The sequence below is a fragment of the Anarhichas minor genome, unplaced genomic scaffold (assembly GCF_050575085.1).
Source record: "Anarhichas minor isolate MPS153535 unplaced genomic scaffold, ASM5057508v1 ptg000073l, whole genome shotgun sequence".
NCBI lineage: Eukaryota > Metazoa > Chordata > Actinopteri > Perciformes > Anarhichadidae > Anarhichas > Anarhichas minor.
In genome coordinates this window covers 9,307,405-9,327,824 of record NW_027466519.1, presented here as the reverse complement: position 1 = coordinate 9,327,824, position 20,420 = coordinate 9,307,405, and the positions used below count along the sequence as shown (strand labels likewise).

Genomic DNA, 20,420 nt, shown 5'->3' with positions numbered 1-20,420 from the left:
AAACTCTCACGACTTCTCCAGAAGTGAAGCTGTTCCACTCTTCCATGACCAGGACAGAACCTGCACTTTTCCTCCTGAATCGGCACAGCCGTTCAAAAGTTTGTGGTCACCTGATATATTGATGTTTTCTTCTTTCCTTTAAAAATTACTATTTTAACTGAGATTTAAAAAAAACAACTGTATAATTTAGACACCAAATGTTTTATTTACATTTGAAATAGTTTTGTCCACAAAAGAAGAAGAGTGAAACAACTCAAACTTCCATCCAGTGGAGTTCCTCAGTGTCACATGACAGGAGAATCCTGTTAAAGTTGATGTTAAATTAGTTTAATTATTGAACTGTAAATATTGAGTGAGGAGGTTTAAACTGTAGTTAGCTCATCTGATGTTCCAACAGTGCTAACCCTTCACTAACCTTCTGTTTCTATGGTGAAGTCTGAAGAAGAGCTTTACTAAAGTTCATGCCAGCCTGTTAATTTATTAGTAAAGAGACTTTCTACAAGACAAAGTTATCAGAGCTCATTCAGACACACACTTGGCCAATATAGCTGATTCTGATTTTGATAAGCTTTCCCGGGGGGCTAAGCATACTCTGATAACTGAATTGGGTGTAAACCAAGTCATCCCAACACTATCCAGATACAGTCTCTCCCAGAGAGATGTAGAGGGGTCGTGCTTCCCTTCAGTCCCCCAAACATTGCTTCCTCCCGTAACAATGGGATTTCTTTCACTATTCTCTGAGGCCAATGGAAAGGAGACATGCCCTTCCCAAATTTCTCACATCTTGACCATTATTAAAATAACGTTTGAAGACATTTAATGTTTGAAATGTCATGGCACTCTCTCCTGAGTGTTTTTATGATGGAGGTTGATTCAGAAGCCTTCCTGCTCCTTTCAGACAGTCCTCCGGTTGACCTCAGTGACAGTGAGACAGAGGACCTAGCTGAGATGAGGATAGATGACTGGCTCATCTTTCAATTGGACAAAGAGGTGAGAGAACATCGCTGCTGACACCGACCTTTCCACCTTTTCCTAGTTTATGAATTTTGATGCGACTTTCCTCATACGACAACATTTGTAGTGTGTTCTATGTTAGTGGTCCAAAACTTTTTGGCTTAGTAAATATTACAAAGCTGTAAATGTAAATATGTTCATGACAGGATCCCTGACATTAGGAAATGGAAAAGTTTTGGGTTAGCTCAGCCTCCCTTTACACACAGGATCACAGGATGGTTCTTGACAGGTTGAGACTAAGTCTTAGCCTATTTGACTCTGCTTATCAGTAGCAGTTGGCGATGGCATCTCTGATCTGCCTCAAACGTCTGTTCAGTCTCTGGAAGCTGTAATCTATCAGTCATCTGTAAAAAGGGCCTGGAGCAGACTAATTGATTTGCAGCCTTTAATTGTGCAAACAGACCAACGTTTCAATACTTGACACAGGGACGTTTCAGCTTGTAGACGGCATGCGTGCTGCTGCACTTTATGAAGGATTTCACATTGGGGTCACATCATTGGACTATTAAAGGCTTCAAATCATCAGCATGCTCCAGTCCCACTTTCTTCTTGGAGGTTTGCTGTCCTCGAGCTGAGAGGCTCCTGGTTCAGCTGCAACCCTCTGCATCTAAGAATTTAGGTGTCACATTTTAATATTGTCTCGATTTTTCTGTAGAAACTTGAACAATCATGCTTTTTACAATAAAGAAATGTTTTTCAAATATTAACATATTTTATAATTTGACTACAGAATTAGTGGGCTAACCAATGTCTACTGCGTGTTCCCAAAAGGAAGGCATACTGTATGTTTGCTGTCTTTGCCCCAACATTTAGGAGTAGTTACTTTATAACTTGTGATCATCCAAATCAATACAAATTTTGAAAACATAACACTCTCAACTTACAACACACATAAGACTAGTCAAAGACCCAAATATAATCTAACTAGCCTCACCCTCACTGCTAAATGGTCTCAAAACCTTAATTACATCAGGTCAGACATTGGTTACAAAGGTACGATACATTGAATAGAGACATATGGCAAGTGGAGATGATGTAAGTGACGTGGGTGTGTGATGAGGAATAAATCAGTCCAACTCGTTCTGGGTTTTCCTCACAACTTAAGAGAAGTCCCAACACCGAACCAGACAAACCCAAACCCACTTCTCCTCAAACTTTCTTAACCCTGAAACCTCCAGCTGCCTGAACAGCGCCGACTAGTGGCGATATCTGCTACCAGATCCTCAACTTAACATAACTGCAAACACTAAATATATGTAAAACAGGATGATAGATGGCAATTCAAGAACACACTAAAGTCAGTGTATTCAAGCGTTAACATATGTTTGTAGCAACTGCTGCCTGAAGCTCTTTTTAAAGCATTCCATACCTTGTGAACCTCTGCCAACCACACTGAAGTGTTTTACCCTTTATAAAATACTTCCTCCTAGTCTTATATGTATGTGAGGGAAAGTATTTTGATATGAGTCAGTCTGTTGTTGAGCATATACGTATATAACACTTTAGATTATACAGGTGTTGTGAAACATGTTGCTCCATATAACATTACAGTGATATATATAAGGCTTGAATAAAGACTTGTATAAGGTTACAAGTGCTCTAAATGGAAGAAAAAGCCTTAACTTTAAAAACAAGCCAATGTATTTGGACAGTGTTTTTGCCAGTTCATCAATATGAACCTGGAAACACTTTTAAAAAACATCCTTGTGTACTCCAGGAATCTCTCTCAATAACCTGACCATTTATTTTGTTACGAACATGTTCAAGATCACTTTGAGCAAAATACAGTGAAGCTTGCATTGCTTCTATTTAAGAATGATTTACTGCATTTTAAGCCATGGATCCACCTTAATTAGTTCCTCATTTAGATTATTTTTCAGATCATTTCATTTGTGTGAGATCAAAATATTTGTATCGTCAGCAAATTTTACTTAATGGAGAATGCTAGAGAACCAAAATCCTTAATCTACAGTATGAGGACACCCCATATTTAATGCTTTTACTTTGAGATGTTGTAATGGGACATCACTACGTCTGCTAGAAACAATTCCCTCCAATACTTTGGAGAAAGTAGGCGATATAGATAAAGGTTTCTCTTTTGTTAGGTCTACACTGTTGCTCTTGTTTGTTTCCGCCCCGCCTCCTTGACATTTTGTACTGAATCTCTTCCTTTTTACATACCATTTAATCTCATGTTGCGTATCATGTTTTCAGGCTGCAGGACTGGTGTTTGAACTGAGGCAGAAGTGGCAAAATTTGTTCATCAAGAGGATCCGTTGTCCTTCAAAGCCTTGGTCTCAACAAGACGAGGCCGTCATCCGAACGCTGGTTTCTGTATGTCACATTCTCTTTTCTTCCTCGTACTTTCACTTAACGACACCAACGTAGAGCAATGCTAGTGTATGTAAGTGTCAAATATCGCATGAGCAGCCTCAGACAAGTTGTCATCCTCCTCTTCTTTTTAGAATACTATGGCTGTGTACAGTTGTACTATAGTCATTGCATTAGTTGATGATGCAGCCACACGTTCAAACAATTGAGGATTTCTGTTTTATTTATAGTGCTTTTAGGAAACCTTTAAATAATAATAATCATTTATGTCTTCATGTGCTCCTTCTAGCCTAAACTTGACAAATGGCTGCCTCACTTAATTGTTGTAATACATGTTAAAATAACCCAACAATCAATGTGTAAGCTGTATGTAATAAGAGAACAAAGGGTAACTCTTGTAATATGGATAATAGAAGTGACAGATTGAAATATTGGTCAATATTCAGAATTTACACTTACCAAAATGGTGCAGTTCCAGTGTTTTCCTGACTGAGGATGCATGTGAACTGTGGCTCCATTCCATAACTACACTGTTGGACCCCGACTCAAACTCTGATCTCTGTGCCCTTTGCAAGTCTCTCATATTATTACCTTGTTTGACGATTGACAGTCGGTCTATCTTTTCACCATCCACAAGAGTAAAGATGGATAGATCATGTTCGGACTTGACATGTATGTTAATGTGTGCACTTCATTCATGAGGTGGGGTGTCTGGATCTCCATCTGTTTGTTAAAATGACTGATATGTGGATAGAATGCCTTTGGCAGTATAGTTTGCAATATGGACACCAGGGTGCAGGTAAATGACTGGAACTCAAACTGATGGGGCGACTGTGGCTCAGAAGATAGAGCGGGTCGTCCCTCAATCAGAAGACCTGCGGTTAGATCCCCATGTCGATGTGTTCTTGGGCAAGACACTTCACCCCAACTTGCTCCCGAAGGCTGTGCCATCAGTGTATGAATGGATGAATGATATGTAGTGTAAAAAGCGATTTGAGTGATCAAAAGACTATACAAGTACAATCCATTTACCATGATGTTCCTCAGGTGCTCGCGGCAGAGGAACAAGCGGCAGGCCTGCAGCAGCCCACAGGGATTGGCCAGCGGCCCCGTCCCATGTCATCAGAGGATGGGCCCCAGGCTTCAGTGAAGAGCTCCAAGAACAGCCCCCAACTTCCCACCAACACCAGCAATGACAAGTATGATGGATGGATGGATGATTGCAGTGTGATGTATTGTGGTGCTTAAAGATATTGACATGAGACTGTCCTCCCTGGCAGGGCTGTAAAAAGACAGATAAAAGCAATCCTCTCTGCTTTCTCATTCAGCGTTTGGTTATACTGTCACATTCTGAAGCAATTCTGCAGTGCCGCTCTATTGACACAGAAAGCAGAGTTCTCCTGCTCGTGGAGCCGTGCCAGCAGTGCCTACATGTACCAGGATGCATTGCAGGCAAACTTGTGGCGCCCAGAGGGTCCCTGCAGGCCACATCCTCTTGCTTGGCTAATGCAGCCGCAGCCTCGTCCTCTCCACTGCATTTCTTTGGCTGTATGCTCTGGCTCCAATATATATGGCCGAATATCTGAGTCAGCCAAACCACTGTCAAATGTTTCCTCGTCCAGAACATCCTCTTCACTTATATTTTGGGGAGGCCGTTCTCGCTGTCTGGAATCCAAGCAAAGAGAACGAGGGAGTTCTGTTTCTGAGCTCCATCTAGAGCACGCCCCCCTGGCTACCCTAGAAATCCAAGCTGAAAAAGCAGCCTGTCGTACTTCTTTGCATCCACCTGCATCACAGTCACATCATGCCCACGTCCCTTTTCCTTTTTATAATAAAGGCCTGAGGTCTCTATACTCCTGCTGTCTCAGTCTCCCGATCTGCACCTCATCACATTCCTTCCTTTACCACTCCACATAGCGGTCCGTCATGTCTCCATACTCCTCCTTTGCCCATAGCTGATGCACAACTGCTGGGCGGTCTGAACAGTTCTGCATACGATGGGACTCTGAGTTGAAAGTCAGGGGTGAGGAGGAAAGGAGCTACACTACCTGTTCAGACACTGAGCCTCACATGAGGTCTGAGGTGGGCCAGGAATGTTAATTCGATAACTCCAGCGACAACTGTACATGTTTAAGACATTACTTAAAACTTATGCATGACATCAACAACAATGGCTACACGTCTTCCGTTCCTCTAGAACCAAAAGCGTTACACACAGTACTTAACAAACTCCCCTTTCTCTTTAAAGAAAAACATAGTCACAAAAAACAAACATTTGTTTTTTAGAACCTTAAACATATAAACACAGGTTTAAACTTGCAACTTTAATGACTAGAGTTTGAGGGTAGTAAGGATTTTGTTGATTAGCTCGTTTAGCCTTTAAGTTGCCATACACCTTCGCTGAGAGCCCTCAGCAGAACAAGTGCAGATGTCCCCTTCTTAGTCAAGCAGTCAGCAAGCTGTTCCTTGGAGGCTGACCATATGATCTGCTGGATGGTCCCAGAGTGGACGAGCTCCTTGACGCTGCTGATTTCGAGGCGGAGTCTCTTTTCAGTGACTGTTTTGGTGGACTTGACAGCATCAAGAAGAGAGTGATTGTCCGTTACACACACAATGGGCAAATTGTTCCGTGTGCAATCACCTGTGGTAAGTTCTGAGTAGAGTGTAGCCAAAAAGACTGCACTGTCAATGCCATCTGCAAGTGCCAAAGTCTCTCCTGCTAAGGTGCTTCAGACAACTCTCCTGATCCTCTTTGACTGCCAGCATATGGGTGAAAATCTTCCATTCTCTCCCATAATCATGACCAGGTGTCCGCCTTGAGTGCCTCCGTCTGGAAGGTTTCCCATTGAGGAATCACTGAACACCACTAGTTTCAGCGAGCTGTCTTTTCCCAAGTGCTGAAAGGTCACCTCTTCTGATTTCAGTTTCCTGACAAGTTTGTTTGCAGAGTCTGAACAGTAGCATGTTTGCACTTGATGCTAGGTTGAATATGTCACACATTGTCGGGTCTACTGTACCTTGGTACCCACAATATTTGGCCAATCTTTGACTTTAACATGTTAGTTTCAGTGTCTGTTCGAGGAGCCTCTCGCTGTGTGGCTCTGTTGGGGTCCACAGGAATGGGTTGTAGATTCTTTATGTAGATACTTTGTTGCACTTGTATCTCATCCTCTAAAGAGTGAACCTCCATTCCATTGTAGCTGAAGCTGTTGTGCTCTTCACGTCCAACTTGAAAAGCAACTTTCAAGTGAGGGATGACTGTTGTGGAAAATGTTTCTGAACCACCCCAGATGAAATCATCCACGTGACAAGCAAGGAGTCCCTTCACATTGTAGGAGTCATCCAGCCAGTAGAACACTGCTGGATCAACTTGTGACACAGTAACTCCCAATTGCTCCATAGTGTCTTTCACTCTGTTGTACCAATACAGAGAAGCATCTGCTAGGCCATAAACACACTTTTTTAACTTCCATAGAATTCCTTTGCTCTGAGCTTCTTGGGGGGGGACAAATATAGACATTTCGGGTTAACTCTTTGCCTTGTAAAAAGGCTGCTTTAATGTCCATAGAGTTTAGCTGCCATTTCTTTTGACATCACTGACATAATCATTTTTAGAGACTCCGAGGCACATGTAGGTGAGTCTTTAGGGAGCTCCTGAGTGTTCATTTCTTCAAAGCCTCTTGCAACTAATCTAGCTTTAGGTACAACACCATCGGGTGTCTCCTTGAATGTGCACACCCACCTCGTAGAGATGCATTTCTGGCCTTCATCTTTCACCTCTTCAAACACATCATTCTTTTTCCAGTTGCTGAGTTCACTGTGTTTGGCAGACATGAAGGCATCATCATTCACAATAAGTATGTCTTCTTCAGGATAGCTAGCACATAACTCGACATGCTCAGATGGGACCACTTGAAGATTGTGTACTCGTCCTAAGTCAGGGGTCGGCAACCTGCGGCTCTTCAGTCCCTCTGTTGCGGCTCCCTGAGTCTACATCCACACTAATACGTTTTCGTTTGAAACGATCTCCGTTCACACAGCGTTTCAGCATCGTTTTCTAAATGATCTCCGTCCAGACTTAAACGCCTGAAATCGAATATCACCTGAACAAAACTATCAGTGGATAAATCCCAAAAAAAGAAAAAAGTCACGGAGGAAAATAGAGTTTAATTCTGCGTGGACGTATTCATTTGCTTTCACTGCCAACGATGCTGGCTTACCTGTATGCTTGAAATGTGCAAAAAATGTAATGTTGAAAGACACTTCCAGAACAAACACACAGCATGCTGAAAAGTATCAAGCTGGAGATGAGCGACAAAGAGCGATTTCTCAACTGCTGCAGCAAACTCTCCTCTTCATAAGAGTTTGATATAGTTTTAACAGGTAAAATAGCAATAAATGTCAAGAATTGTCTTTATTCTTGTTCTATAATTTCATAAATACAACAAACTATAGTTTTTGTTTAAATAAATAATATAACTATATACAAAACTTTATAAGCTGTGATATCAAATAGCTTTTGCTGCTCCAGACAAATTTTATTTGGTGGAAAATAGGGCAAACTGGCTCTTTGTATAGTAAAGGTTGCCGACCCCTGTCCTGTCAACAGAACTAGTAGTGCCAGAAATGTCCTCAGGCTCAATGTACTCCAAATTATACCAGTATTTGTATGTTCCAGTGGCTTTTCCTGCCCTGCTAAGGATTTTTCCTATCTGTGTATGTAACTACCTGTCCAGTTTTCAGACTAAGGCCTTCACAAGTTGTGGTTGAGTTGTTCTGTGATGCGTCCGATTGACCATGGCTATCTCCTTCTGGCTGTGTGTGAGGGGGTTCACTGTTCTCCTCACCTCTCTTCCTCACTTTCATTTTCAGTGTCATAGTTATTCTCGTTAAAGCCAGGTTCTGGTAATGTTGTATGATGTTCAGTCCCTTCCTGCTGAATGTCCCTTTCTCCCAGCACTGCTTGTGGGCTATCTACTTTTCGAAGCCTGGAGTGATGTACACGAACGTAAGTGCCTCCATGCCTCACAAATATCACCGCACCATCTTGGCCGATGACCACACCTGGACCTTTCCATTCTGTACAATCCACCCGTTTGTAGTAGACTTTGTCCCCTGTTTCGTATCGGTCATCAATGGGCCGCAGTTGTTTACGAAGGGCTCTTTGGATCCTTTCAGAGCACTCATCTTCTGTAAATGCTCTCCTTGCAGCATGTAATGTTGTGATATGCTGGGCTATCCAAGTACTCATATTAGTACCTTCCAGAGCTGGCGGCTTGTTAGTGAGAACTGAAGACAGATTTGGGTTTTGTCCAAATACCAGCTGGTAGGGACTGAAGCCATGCACGTTGTACATAGAGGTCTTTGCCGTCATCCTGCACTGAAGCGTGTGAAGTGGTCAATTGCATGCAGATACCACACTCCCGGCTCTAGCTCATGCAAATCCACAGCTCCAGTTTCATTGTAGGTTGAGGCCATGGGCAAACCCACCGCAGGCTTTGGATTTGGTTTGCTATATCTGATGCACGTCTCACAGTTTTTTACAATGTCCTTAAGGATTGTGGTGCATTCATCATCAGCATTACCTGAGCAAGCCAGTAGTTTTTTCAGTCTGTCAACAGAGGCGTGTCCAAATTGCTTGTGTAGTTTGAACAGAACTTTTGGTTTTTCTTTTGTTGTCATGTTTTCTGTCACAGTGAGAATGTCATCCTCATTCTGGAGCTCATGTTCATCTGGGTTACTCTCATCTCTGATGTTCACACAGTAATGTCCTGAAGATGTTAGTTCAAGTTTCACTGGCTGTTTAAACATTGTGGCTTTGTCATTTTCAATGTCTAAAACAGCACCTGCTGTTTTCAGCGAAGTCTTGCTTAAAAGCAATGGGATATCTACTGGGACCACTTCTGTTTCAATTTGACATCCAGTCTATCCTATCATGGCTGGGATTTTCACTTTCTTTGTAGAATGAACAACTCTCCCATCACCAAACTTGAATGCTCTTACACTCTTTGTGTCCCCCATTTTCAATAACTCACGTTGTGTTAGTCCACTCGTGTAATGATCAAGCCATTTTTCTCCACACAAAGTTCTAGTGCAAGCTGTGTCAATGACAGCTGATCCTAGAGACTCCATGAATATCTCTGTGTCAGACAACCATTCTTTTGACAATATAGTAATGTTGCATTCTTCTACATCTGTCACTTTTTAATCCTCTGTTAATTTTGCACGTTCATTTTTGTGAGGATAATCCTTTGTCCAGTGATATGTGCTTTGGCAGACTGCACAGCTTGATCTTCTACCATATCTGTCGAGTGGATTCGTCCCTTGAACAGCCGTATGGATGTGTGGGCTTGACCTGACATTACTTTCACGCTTGCCGGTAAACCGTGTGTAGTAGGCACAGTCGGCAGCACCCCCACACACACGGAGGTCATTAACTCCCTCTTGTGGAGAATTATCGCCAAAGATTCTCTTCAAGGCTGACTTCATGTTTACAAACGAAAGGTTTGGACACGCGGTAAGTGCTAACTGTTTGTCTTTAACATTGAGTTCTGCAGTATCTAGTAGCTTGAAAGCTAACACAGCATCTGGAAGCTCCATCTTGAATTTACGTATTCTGTTGTACCAGCGCTCAAACTCGACAATGTAATCGACCCATTTTCTTTTGTGATCCGGTCAAACTCTGTGTATGCCTCGTACTGGCGATCCGTTTCCTTTTTCAAAAACACAGCGTCCAATTTCGTGAGAAGTATATTCATTCCTTCATTGTCGTTCAAATCCACCGTGGCAATTTCTAGTGCACTAATCCCTCGCGCTTCCCGTCAGCGATAAAACAACCGCGAAGGCTTGCTTCTTCTCCTCAAGGTCCGTCACCAGCCTCCAAATTTCAACCTCATTTTTCCAGCTCTCGTAAGACTTCTTCTCGTCAAACGGCGGCGGAACTTTGTAATTGCCAGCCGCCATCATCTGCTACCATGTTAAATCAATAACTACATCAACAACTGTACATGTTTAAGACTTTACTTAAAACGTATGCACGACATCAACAACAATGGCTACACGTCTTCCGTTCCTCTAGAACCGAAAGCGTTACACACATGCGCACCAGTGTTGCCAACTCCTCAGTAAGGAAAGTAGCTATAAGTAGCTGTCCTAAAAGTCGCTAAATGACGTCATCGCCTAATCTGCATAATTGTAATGAGCGCTGTAGGAGAGAGGCGGGAACAGCGGCGGCTTTGCGCATGCGCGATTCATTTGCAGTCTGGACACGGAGAGTGTGGGTCTCCTCTTTCTGCAGCTGGGACTGCTGCGCGAGGGGCTACTGTGAGACTAACTGCCTTTGAGTCCTTTGGGGCGGCGGAGGGGCTCACGGCAGCTCCCGCTGCTTGTTCACGGCAGCTCCCGCGTGCTTTCACGTCAGAGTCAAAACACCAGAAAAGTCTCCAACAACACCAGAAAAAGTAGCTAGATTTGTCGCTAGTAGCTTTTGACAAAAAGTCGCCATGAGGGTTTGGAAAGTTGGCAACACTGATGTGCACTGGTTAACTCAGTACATAACAAGGAACACCCGCTCCAGGACTTCCATGTTTTCAGATGTGAGGGTGGGAGTTTCATTGAGGGAGGCTGCCTGGAAAAAACACTATAGAAGCCAATTGGAATTTATCAGACCAGAAAACGGGAAGACATCTACATATGAGAACACATCTACAATATAAAACCGTAGAAATCAGAACTAAAGGCTGCTCACTAATATAAGCCTGTTTCATTTTAAGGCCTGGTTCTCTCTGCGGTTTAACTTAATAAACTCCCACACTGGTGTTTGATAATAATCATTCATGTTATATTTTAACGTTTCACTTCATGCTCACACTACTGCTCTATATTTCCACTTCCTATCAGGTCTCGTAGGATGCCAGCAACCTGGAGCCTTCTACAGGGGAAAGGCCAGCACAGAGAGGAGGCCTCACTGCCCATCAAGCAGCTCTCTGATGAGCCTCACTCCTCCAGCAGCTCCTCCTGCTCTGTGACCCTGGACAGTCCCTCTTACAGCCCCTGTCCTTCCTCCTCAGAAAAGGTATCCACTGTCTGTTGAGCATTGTTGATCCTCCCCATTTTCCTTTGCTCCTTTGTGACATTTTAAATCCTCTCTGTGTATAATCTTTGTGTGTTAATAACATCTGACAAATCGTATTGATGCATGTGTTTTTGTGTGAAAGGTGACAACTGTTGCAGTCTGTTGTTTTTAGACCTTCACCACTTCCACCAGGCATAAGCCTGTGGGGAGTCCGGTTGTCTGTCTGTCCGTCCATGGCATACCACTGGACCCATCACCCTAAAGTTCATTTATGATAGTATGCTCAAGGACCTTTCATGGTTGTAGTAATTCACATATATTTGATGGACTATTTTTTGGACTGCTGACTCCTCACTCCTCTTAACCGGCCACAAGGAGCCACAAGTGTTTTGCATTTCTTGATATCGGTCAGGCTTGATATCAAACAAGCCTTACCTAGTCTGTTGCGGGCCACATCTTGGCTTTCGTCGGGGCTCACTGACATCCATAAGAAAGTTTGGTTTCATTTGGAAGCGGAGCATCTGCAGACTAAATCCATACCGGACGTTAGGTACAATAGGAGAAGAATAAATCCCTCTTTTTGTTATCTTCCCTGCCATCTTGACTGTAAGGGAGCCGGGAGGGCCACCTGAGTGAGTTTGGACTCTTCCTGTTTGGGAGGGGAGAGGGAGAGACACCTGACTGAGATCTGCACTCTACTGTACTGAGGGCACCTTCTACTTCCCAGTGTTGATGGAATTCATGGGGGGCAAAGTGTTGCGGCGAAGACACAGTCTTCTTTCAAACTACTACTAGAATTTACTGGGGGCTTTAAAAGAGAACTGCGTTTATTTATCAATTCTCTTGTGTAACAATGCCGGCCTCATGATGGACAGTTTGAAGCAAGCAGGGATGAGGAGCTGGCTGCAGAGATCTAACTTTTATTTTCAAACTTGTAGTCTTCAGACCCAACACTGACTCTATTTACAGGAGTCAATATCAGACTTCACACTGCTACCTCTGGAGACAATACAGACTGTACCATATTTGCCTTTCAAAGCACTTTAACACTACATGTCATTCACCCATTCATACACTGATGGCACAGCACTCGGGAGCAATTTGGGGTTAAGTGTCTTGCCCAAGGACACATCGACATGGACTAGAGGAGCTGGGGATCGAACCGCCGATCCTCTGCTTGACGATCCGCTCTACCGCCCCTCAGTAGAACGATACCCCCGACCAAATGGAAACACATGCTGGTATGAGACCAGTGGAGTTCCCCTTTAGTGAGGGTTTGTCTGCTGCTACAAGGTTCTCCCCAGCAGAATAACAGTTCAACCTGTACTTCAAATTCTGTAGCTTTCACTTCACCATTTATTCAATAGCTCAGCTTAAGATGGCTTTTAGTGCATTTTATTTAAATCTGCTTAATTGCAGCATTATCAACATGATCAGTGTCTCCCTAAACTGAAAAAATCCGGCAGTTTGTTTTGGGCTTAGTAAACAATCCCGACTGCTTGTCCCCTTAAAGTGAGCATCATCCTGGAACATCCTGAACTCACCACTTCATGAACCACTTTGTCAGCAGTTTGTGGACAGCTGAAGCAGCCAGAGGAGGTCTCCGAGACCACGGCCAAAATCTTGTGACGATGTTGTGAATCCTCTGTAGAGCATCTCATGTCACCCCGAGAGCCTTCAGTGTTTGGATGGACATGTTTCATTGTACTACTTACTGGCTCATCAATAGATCGGTCTTTGTCGAGTGAGCTATGCTGTGGTTTTCCTCTAGCAGACCTCAAAGCCACCGTCCCCCCAGCTGGTCTTCTCTTCAGTGCGGTACTTCATCATGAAGAGCAGCAATGTGAGGAACATAGACATTTCTCAGCAGAAAGGTATCTGGTCCACCACACTAAGCAATGAGACTAAACTCACCAAGGCCTTCCTGGAGAAGAACACTATCATCCTCATCTTCTCTGTTCAGGGCTCTGGACACTTCCAGGTAACACTCTGACCAATGCTACATGCACTTCAGTTTCTATTAATAGAGCTCAGACGTGTGCCAGAATCTTAACCCCACTATCAATATGGATCTTTAAAAGAAAAACAGAAGTGCTGCATTTTGTCTTTTTCACAGGGCTACGCCCGCATGACATCAGTCATCAGTCAGGAGAGCTGCCAGGACTGGGGCTTCATGGGACTCGGAGGGGTTTTCAGTGTTGAGTGGATCCACAAGGAGAGTCTTCCCTTCCAGTGCTCCCAGCACATCCTCAACCCGTGGAACGACAACAAGAAGGTCCAGATCAGCAGGGACGGACAGGTGAGAGGACGGTGCTGCTGGTCTAGATACAAGTCACAAAGTGACAGACCCAACCAACAATGCATATTTAACATCACACACGCATATGTAGAATAGGACTGAAACTGTCAAAACTAAGCTTGACAAGAACAGTATAAACTGGTCAGAGCCATTTGCATTTGTTCAGGGTGATGATTACAGAAGGAATTCCAGGTTGTTTGTAGATATTTTTACAGGTCTTACTAGCGTCGACCTGGTGGCAGTAGCTGTTAGGACTGGTGAGAGGGCTGAAAGAGGTCCTGCTTGATCACTGAGTGTACTGCTCTTTGAGCTGAACCTAGTTATGCTATTTTATAGAGGCTGTTTCACTACATGATCCAAGCTGTTACGCTGTGCCAACGTGAATCATGTGAGGCCTCCCAGTGGCATCCTGCTCCCAGCAGAGAACACAGTCAACAGAAATAATTCTGAAGACTAAATCATAACTGAAATACAGGAGAACAAGGGGATCCTCCACACACTTTAATACCTTGTCCCATAGTGGATGGAGCAGGGTGCTCAGCCACATCTATATATTATCTCTTTCACAATTGCTCCTCATTTATTGCAGTCAATTCCTGTTTTCTTTTTTTTTCTTCTGTTTTTGTTCCTATGAGAGGGAAAATGGAATATGAGCTTATTTTTGAGCGTTGCATGTGGCTGGGTTTAACACCTCACCTCTCATGGTTATGTCAGGTCCTCAAAATGTTTCTGAGCACAGGATCTGGGCTGGGGTTAGTGGAGGCTAGCTCCTGAGGAACTTTGAGCTGTTTTCCTTTACCAGCCTCTGGTATAGAAAGAGATAGCAGCTACAGTCTAATGAAGCAGCTAATCATTCTCTCCTTTGAAATAAGTACATCATCAACACGCAGCAGACCAGCTGCAGGCACCACAGTCCTGGAGGGCCGAACATCTCCATACCCTTGATGCCATGTCTCGACCCTGGATGTGCTCCTGCATCTCACCACCTACCTAAACGTCTCACTGCCGGCTGCTGTAGGGATTGGCTCCTCGTCTTCATGATACACCCCTAACAATTGAAATAGTCCTTGATTTCTCTGGCCTAGCCCTCTTTACGTTGGTGTTCAACTAACCATCAACTCTGACTGTTTCAGCATCAAGCATCATGATGTAGACACAGAGTCCTCCTCCTCTGGTCCACCAGAGTCCTGCTCTCTGTCCTGATGTCCACCTGTCAAGTGCAGCTTGATCCTGGATGAACGATGGATCACCGACCTCCTGCTGCTGGTTAGCCTGAGTTTTCCTGCGACCAAACACGAGACAGGAGCCAAATGGGTGGTGAATTAGCCTCAGATCCTAGCTGGGTTAGCTTAGTTTCCATCTCGACTCTCCTCTCTCTCGACTCTGCCTTCACTAGCGTTTGGTCCAGAAGGTCTGGCTGGGTGGTCGGCCGTGAGCAGAGATGCTCTCAAAGTCCACTCCCCACAAATGAATCCAATCCCAACGCTTCCTTCCCCAATGTTGAGGAGTGTGTTCTGTCAAATGCCACAAGCGCTCCTTTAATAGAGACGCAAAGACAACAAGTTGCTGCTGTGGTAGGGCTGTGCTTTTTTTCTTAACTTGTTGTCCACAGCAGCATGTGCTGTGGTAGGGACAGTCATCTGGAGTGGGAGTGGAGAGTGTTCATTGGAGAGTGGAGTGTTCTCATTCGAAAGTGGGCCCTTTTACAGTGTCCCTTGTCTACTTACTAAATAATCCCTTAGCAAATTTACACAGATCTTTATAAAAAGCTGCCCTTGCTCATCCTTTTTTCGTCTTGTTTTTCTAAGACCTTCTGCTTTCCTTGAAGTTGCCAGTCTGGATCAGAGCTCCTTCTGCAGCACAGTAGTGCCCACGTCCTGGCTGTCTGTAGCCTTCCTGCACTGCCTCCTTCATTCTCAGACAAGGCTATGAATCGTTCTTCCTACTCGCACAAACATTTCCATGACTCATTTATAGATTAAATGTGCCATCTTCTCAACTGTCTCTTGGAGTGCACATGTCGGGTCTGAATGACCTGTTGCATGCTCGCTATTCCTAGGAGGATTCACTCTGGGTCCCTGGCCATCATCCCGCTACGTGGTGCTACCCTCTGCTTCCTCATATCAGCCTGTTGCTGGAAGTCACCCGACTGATTTGATTGATCAGTACTTCTTAAGAGGTCAATGCTGGGTCCCTGGCCACTACCAGGAAGTCACCTTCCTCAAGGACGTATCAGCAATGCTTTCTTATGTGTGTGACACTGAAAACACTTCATTCACTGTCAACTGTCTTTACTAGACTGGTCTTATCAAAATCCATTTTGCTACATGTCATGTGTTGGTGACATACACCTACTCAACACAGTCAAAGGGCTCTGTACTTGTGTTGGAGCAACGGTTGGTATTTTCTAAGTAAGCCTCTAACTCCGTGACAGTATCTTTGCTGGTCCGTGAGGTATTTTGGTGCACAGGTAGAGAGGAACAGAGAGGTGGCAGGTGCATTCAAATGAGGCAGCACAAAGACAGTTGTTGGTATTTTTGTGGGAAATGAGTCTTAGATTTCCATATTTGTAGCTAAAGTACAGAAATGTTCTTAATGACATCATTTGATGTCACTTGTAAACATCATGTCAGGGTTCTACCAGTTGACGTATGTGCAGCCTACATGCATTATAAAAACATAAGTAATATGAAGGACTGTGGGTAAAACCGAGCCTTACGAGGTGCTGCACAAACTCGGATCATCTTAAATAAGTAGAACTTATGAAAACAACAGGAACAGATGCGTGTAGAGTCCTGTCCTGGTTCCAGATTATTCAGCTGTGTGTCGGGACTCTTTTATCCATCACGGGTGCCGAAAACACTTCCTCAGAGAGGATACACCGGTGTTTCCTCAGCTCCTTTGGCAAGCTTCCTTGATCCTCGAGATGGATTTCCGGAGGAGCGAGGAGTCGAGGAGGCACAAAATAAATCATGACATGAGAAAGACCCTCTGCTCCATCCAGACAATCACATGATTTCCTGGTTTCGTTGAGCTGTTGCTGTTGTATATTTGGGCTGTGACTAATGATCTTTTGACTTATGAATAATCTATCAGTTATTTTATTTTTTACGATTGATCACTTTTCAATGACGAACAGAAAATGGGGATGTCAAAGAGATGAAGCTGAAGTTTCATCCAACCGACTGACTGAGACGGAGATATTTCATTTCAAATTAGTTAAAACAGGGAAACATTTCACTTTTGGTGTGTTTGCTTGATAATTGACCTAAACAATGAATTGATCAATCAAATTGTTGCTAATTTCATTTCAGCTCGAATGTATATGTTTCTACAGTCTGCTTCATGTTTCTCCTCAAACACTTTATAGAAGGTTTGCCAATGATAGTGAGTGGAAAGGTCCCATTTAGCTGGTCAGTAGAGAATACCACATGTTGGTACTGTTATGTTTTTGCCAGTGGATGATGCACTGCCTTTGCTTTTGGAATATCATTGCTGCATTTTGTCCATCTTTATTTTTGTCTCATGCAGGAGTTGGAGCCCCAAGCAGGCAGCCAGCTGTTGTTACTGTGGGAGAGAAACTCTCGGAATCCAGACCAATAAGAGGTAGCAGCAGAACACCACAAGCATCTGGCTCAAACTACATGCATACATTGTATATTGATAGAAACGTGTATTTTTCTATCAGATCTAGTAGATATTAAATGTTTTACTTCTATTTTTCCGTGAACAGTACAAGGTCTGCACTACCAGTTAAGTTGAAATGACGGGACAATGGAAGAGGGACTGATTCATTGTTGTCTCTTGTTTCTGTGTTTTATTTAATAAGTTCTCATTCAGGTTTTATTCATTCTGGTACTCATGTTCTTATCAAATAATATGTTCATAATAAAATGTCTGGATGTTATTAGAGGTCTGAAACATGTTCACTATGGAGAAAGACAGAAGCTACTGTAGTTCTTTCAGGTTTTAGTAATGTTGGTGTTGAGCATGACATGTGTCCACTATCCAGTGAGAGAGAAGTAGAACATGTGTGTGTGTTAAAGCTCTGATGACGTTGCAGGGCCTCAGGAGACTATTGGTTTGACTCATTTTAACACTTTTGTCAACTTTTTTCCTGAATGAGGACAGAAGAAATGTTAATGTGTTTGCATTGTTCATTTTGCTGTGAGTTCAGGCATCCTCATGATTGTTAATGGGTTGACAAAATAAACAGTGATTTCATCTTAAAGCCGTCAGTGTGATTTCCTATAAAAGAAGAAGAAGAAGAAGCAGCAGCTGATAGAAACTTTGATACGTTCATCAACATTCATCCCCTTTGGCTTCATAAGAAAATAAACCTGTATTCTATATGGAGGTTGGAGGATGAGTTAAGGAGTCTCACAGCCAGAGGAAAGAAGCTGTTCTGAAGCCTGATGGTTCATCAGCTGATACTTCTGTATCTCTCTCCAGATAGCAGCAGGTGAACAGGTTGTGTCTGGGTGGGTTTAGTCTTTTAATATCCTTTGAGCTCTTCTCAGTATCACAAGACAACCCAGTCAGTTGGTTGTGGGCTCTCTAGATCAGAAAACATTCAACAAGCCATTCAGATTTGGCTCTCCTTCCTCATTAGAATACACCTCCCACAGGATGAGAGCTACCGCTGCAAAGGTGCACCATACTTTTCTCACAAGCCAATCAGAGCAGACTCGGCTTTTGGGGGAGGGGCTCTGAAAGAGACAGGCGCTAAAACGGAATGTTGGAAATATACCGTTTTATTTATATAAAAAAAAAAAGAAAAAAAAGAATTAAACGTTCTACTAGAAACCTAAAATACAAGTATGAACCTGAAAATGAGCAAGACATGTCTCCTTCACGTTTATGAAGTTATCAATTCCACAAACTTCACTTTAAATAATACTTTTCAATTAATTGGAAACTTAATATTGTGCAGTTTATGTAAAAAATATTAACAAATTTGCCAAAATGTCATTACTTTCTACATTAAAAAAAAACAGAAAAGAAAGAGAACGGTATTGTTATCACCCTTCGCAACCTCCACTGGCTCCCGGTCAAATACAGAATAGACTTCAAAATATTACTCACCACCTACAAAGCCCTAAACAACCTGGCCCCTCCCTACCTTTCAGACCTCCTCCCCCTCCACGCCCCAACCCGTTGCCTCAGGTCCGCCGGTGCAAACACTCTGAAGACCATCAGGACCAAGCGCCAGACCTGGGGTGACAGGGAGTACTTCTCAAGTCTCTTAATTGCATCCCCGTTTCCCTCACTTGGGTCCTTTCCTTGCGTCTTAGTCCCTCCCACCAGGGATGCATGGAGGAAACCAAGCAAGGAGAGAGGAACGAGGAAATATGTTTTAAAATACATGAGACGTCCTTTCCTCAGTTGCGTCACGTGAAGCGACGTCTGTTTCTGATGACGGAGGCTGATGATCACAGCTGGATCAGCTGTCAGTCGGCTTTAACAGCTGGAGAGACTTTTGAGAAGTTAGTGTCTGTTCACATGATCACTGTACTTAATAATAGTAACTAATAATACTAATAAAGACACACAGTAATCACCACTGTAGAGGTGTTTCTCTCTGTAGTCTGTTAACAAACTGTGTTCTGTGTTCCGTTTGTAAGCGCAGGATCCATTTCTACCAGCGGAATGCGATCGTCTTATTTATGAATTATTTGCGTCTGTACGTTTTGAAATTGTGACTGTGGCGTCATTATTAAATAACCCAGAATATGATTATTGTTTCTCTTAAATGATAAAACTCATCAAACACTCAGGAATGATGTAAAACGTGTTTCGTCTCTCCAGCTCTCTCTGACTTTAATTATATTCATAATAAAAGTTATTGAGGGAAACATCAGATCATGAAAACACAAATCTTTCTAATAAATGAAGAAAGTTGTTTGTGGTCGTGTTGTTGTTCAGTCTACAATGAACATTTATTTAAACCAGATGGTGAATCAGAAACCTAATCAAATATAAATCTTGAGTTTAATCTGTGATCCGTCTTCACTCTGGTGTTAAACTCCAGAGTGAGTCAGTCCGATCGGCTGCAGCGTCCAATCACATGACTGATGAACAATGAGGGGGCGTGTCGGCCGTTAAAAGACTTCCTGGAAGTCTGTTCTCATGGTTCCTCGCTCATGGCTCCTCCGAGGTCCCTCCTCCATCCTCGATCCTCGCTCCTCCAAGCTACATTAGAGCTTTGGGACGGCCGTCAATATGGCGGCGCAGAAACAACTTCCGGTTCAATCGAGGAGCGAGGAAACGACAATTAAGAGACGTGAGAAGTACCCAGGGCCTTCTCAGCTGCTGCACCTCCCCTCTGGAACGCCCTCCCCATCCACATCCGTGAGGCTCCCTCCCTATCATCATTCAAACAAGCCCTCAAAACCCACCTCTTCAACCTCACCTTCACCTGCTAACCACTGCACCCTACCCTCCGTGGTAGGGTGCAGTGGTGGGCCGTGCATTTTATACCTGGGCCTTCACTGCTGTCCTTCAGCTGAAACACAGCTACGGTTATTATTTGTTTCGTGTAAAAATGAAGCCAACACCTGTAGATACACTAACTGCCGAGAGTGCGTCTCCTCTCTGACTGCAGCGGGAGGCTTCTGTGGGCTGCGGCGGGGGGGCTCACGGCAGCACCCGCTGCGTAACGTATGTGCTTTAACGTCAAAACACCAGAAAATTCTCTAATAA

At 43.5% G+C, this 20,420-nt stretch overlaps 1 protein-coding gene across 3 annotated transcripts in view; it reads left to right on the top strand.

The window, feature by feature from the left end:
- The window catches only part of ythdc2 (YTH domain containing 2), a 66,183-nt gene extending 48,234 nt beyond the window's left edge, over positions 1-17,949 (top strand). The window contains exons 26-33 of one of the 3 annotated variants that reach the window (XM_076079494.1): positions 899-990; positions 3,229-3,348; positions 4,393-4,544; positions 11,245-11,419; positions 13,191-13,400; positions 13,536-13,718; positions 17,250-17,324; positions 17,452-17,949. In XM_076079494.1, coding sequence (XP_075935609.1) covers positions 899-990; positions 3,229-3,348; positions 4,393-4,544; positions 11,245-11,419; positions 13,191-13,400; positions 13,536-13,718; positions 17,250-17,321 — 1,004 coding nt within the window. In that variant the 3' untranslated portion in view covers positions 17,322-17,324; positions 17,452-17,949. Of the gene's footprint in view, positions 1-898; positions 991-3,228; positions 3,349-4,392; positions 4,545-11,244; positions 11,420-13,190; positions 13,401-13,535; positions 13,719-17,249 lie in introns of all 3 variants that reach the window. The other 2 variants (XM_076079495.1, XM_076079493.1) reach the window with 2 other exon arrangements.
- Positions 17,950-20,420: the final 2,471 nt, after the last annotated feature.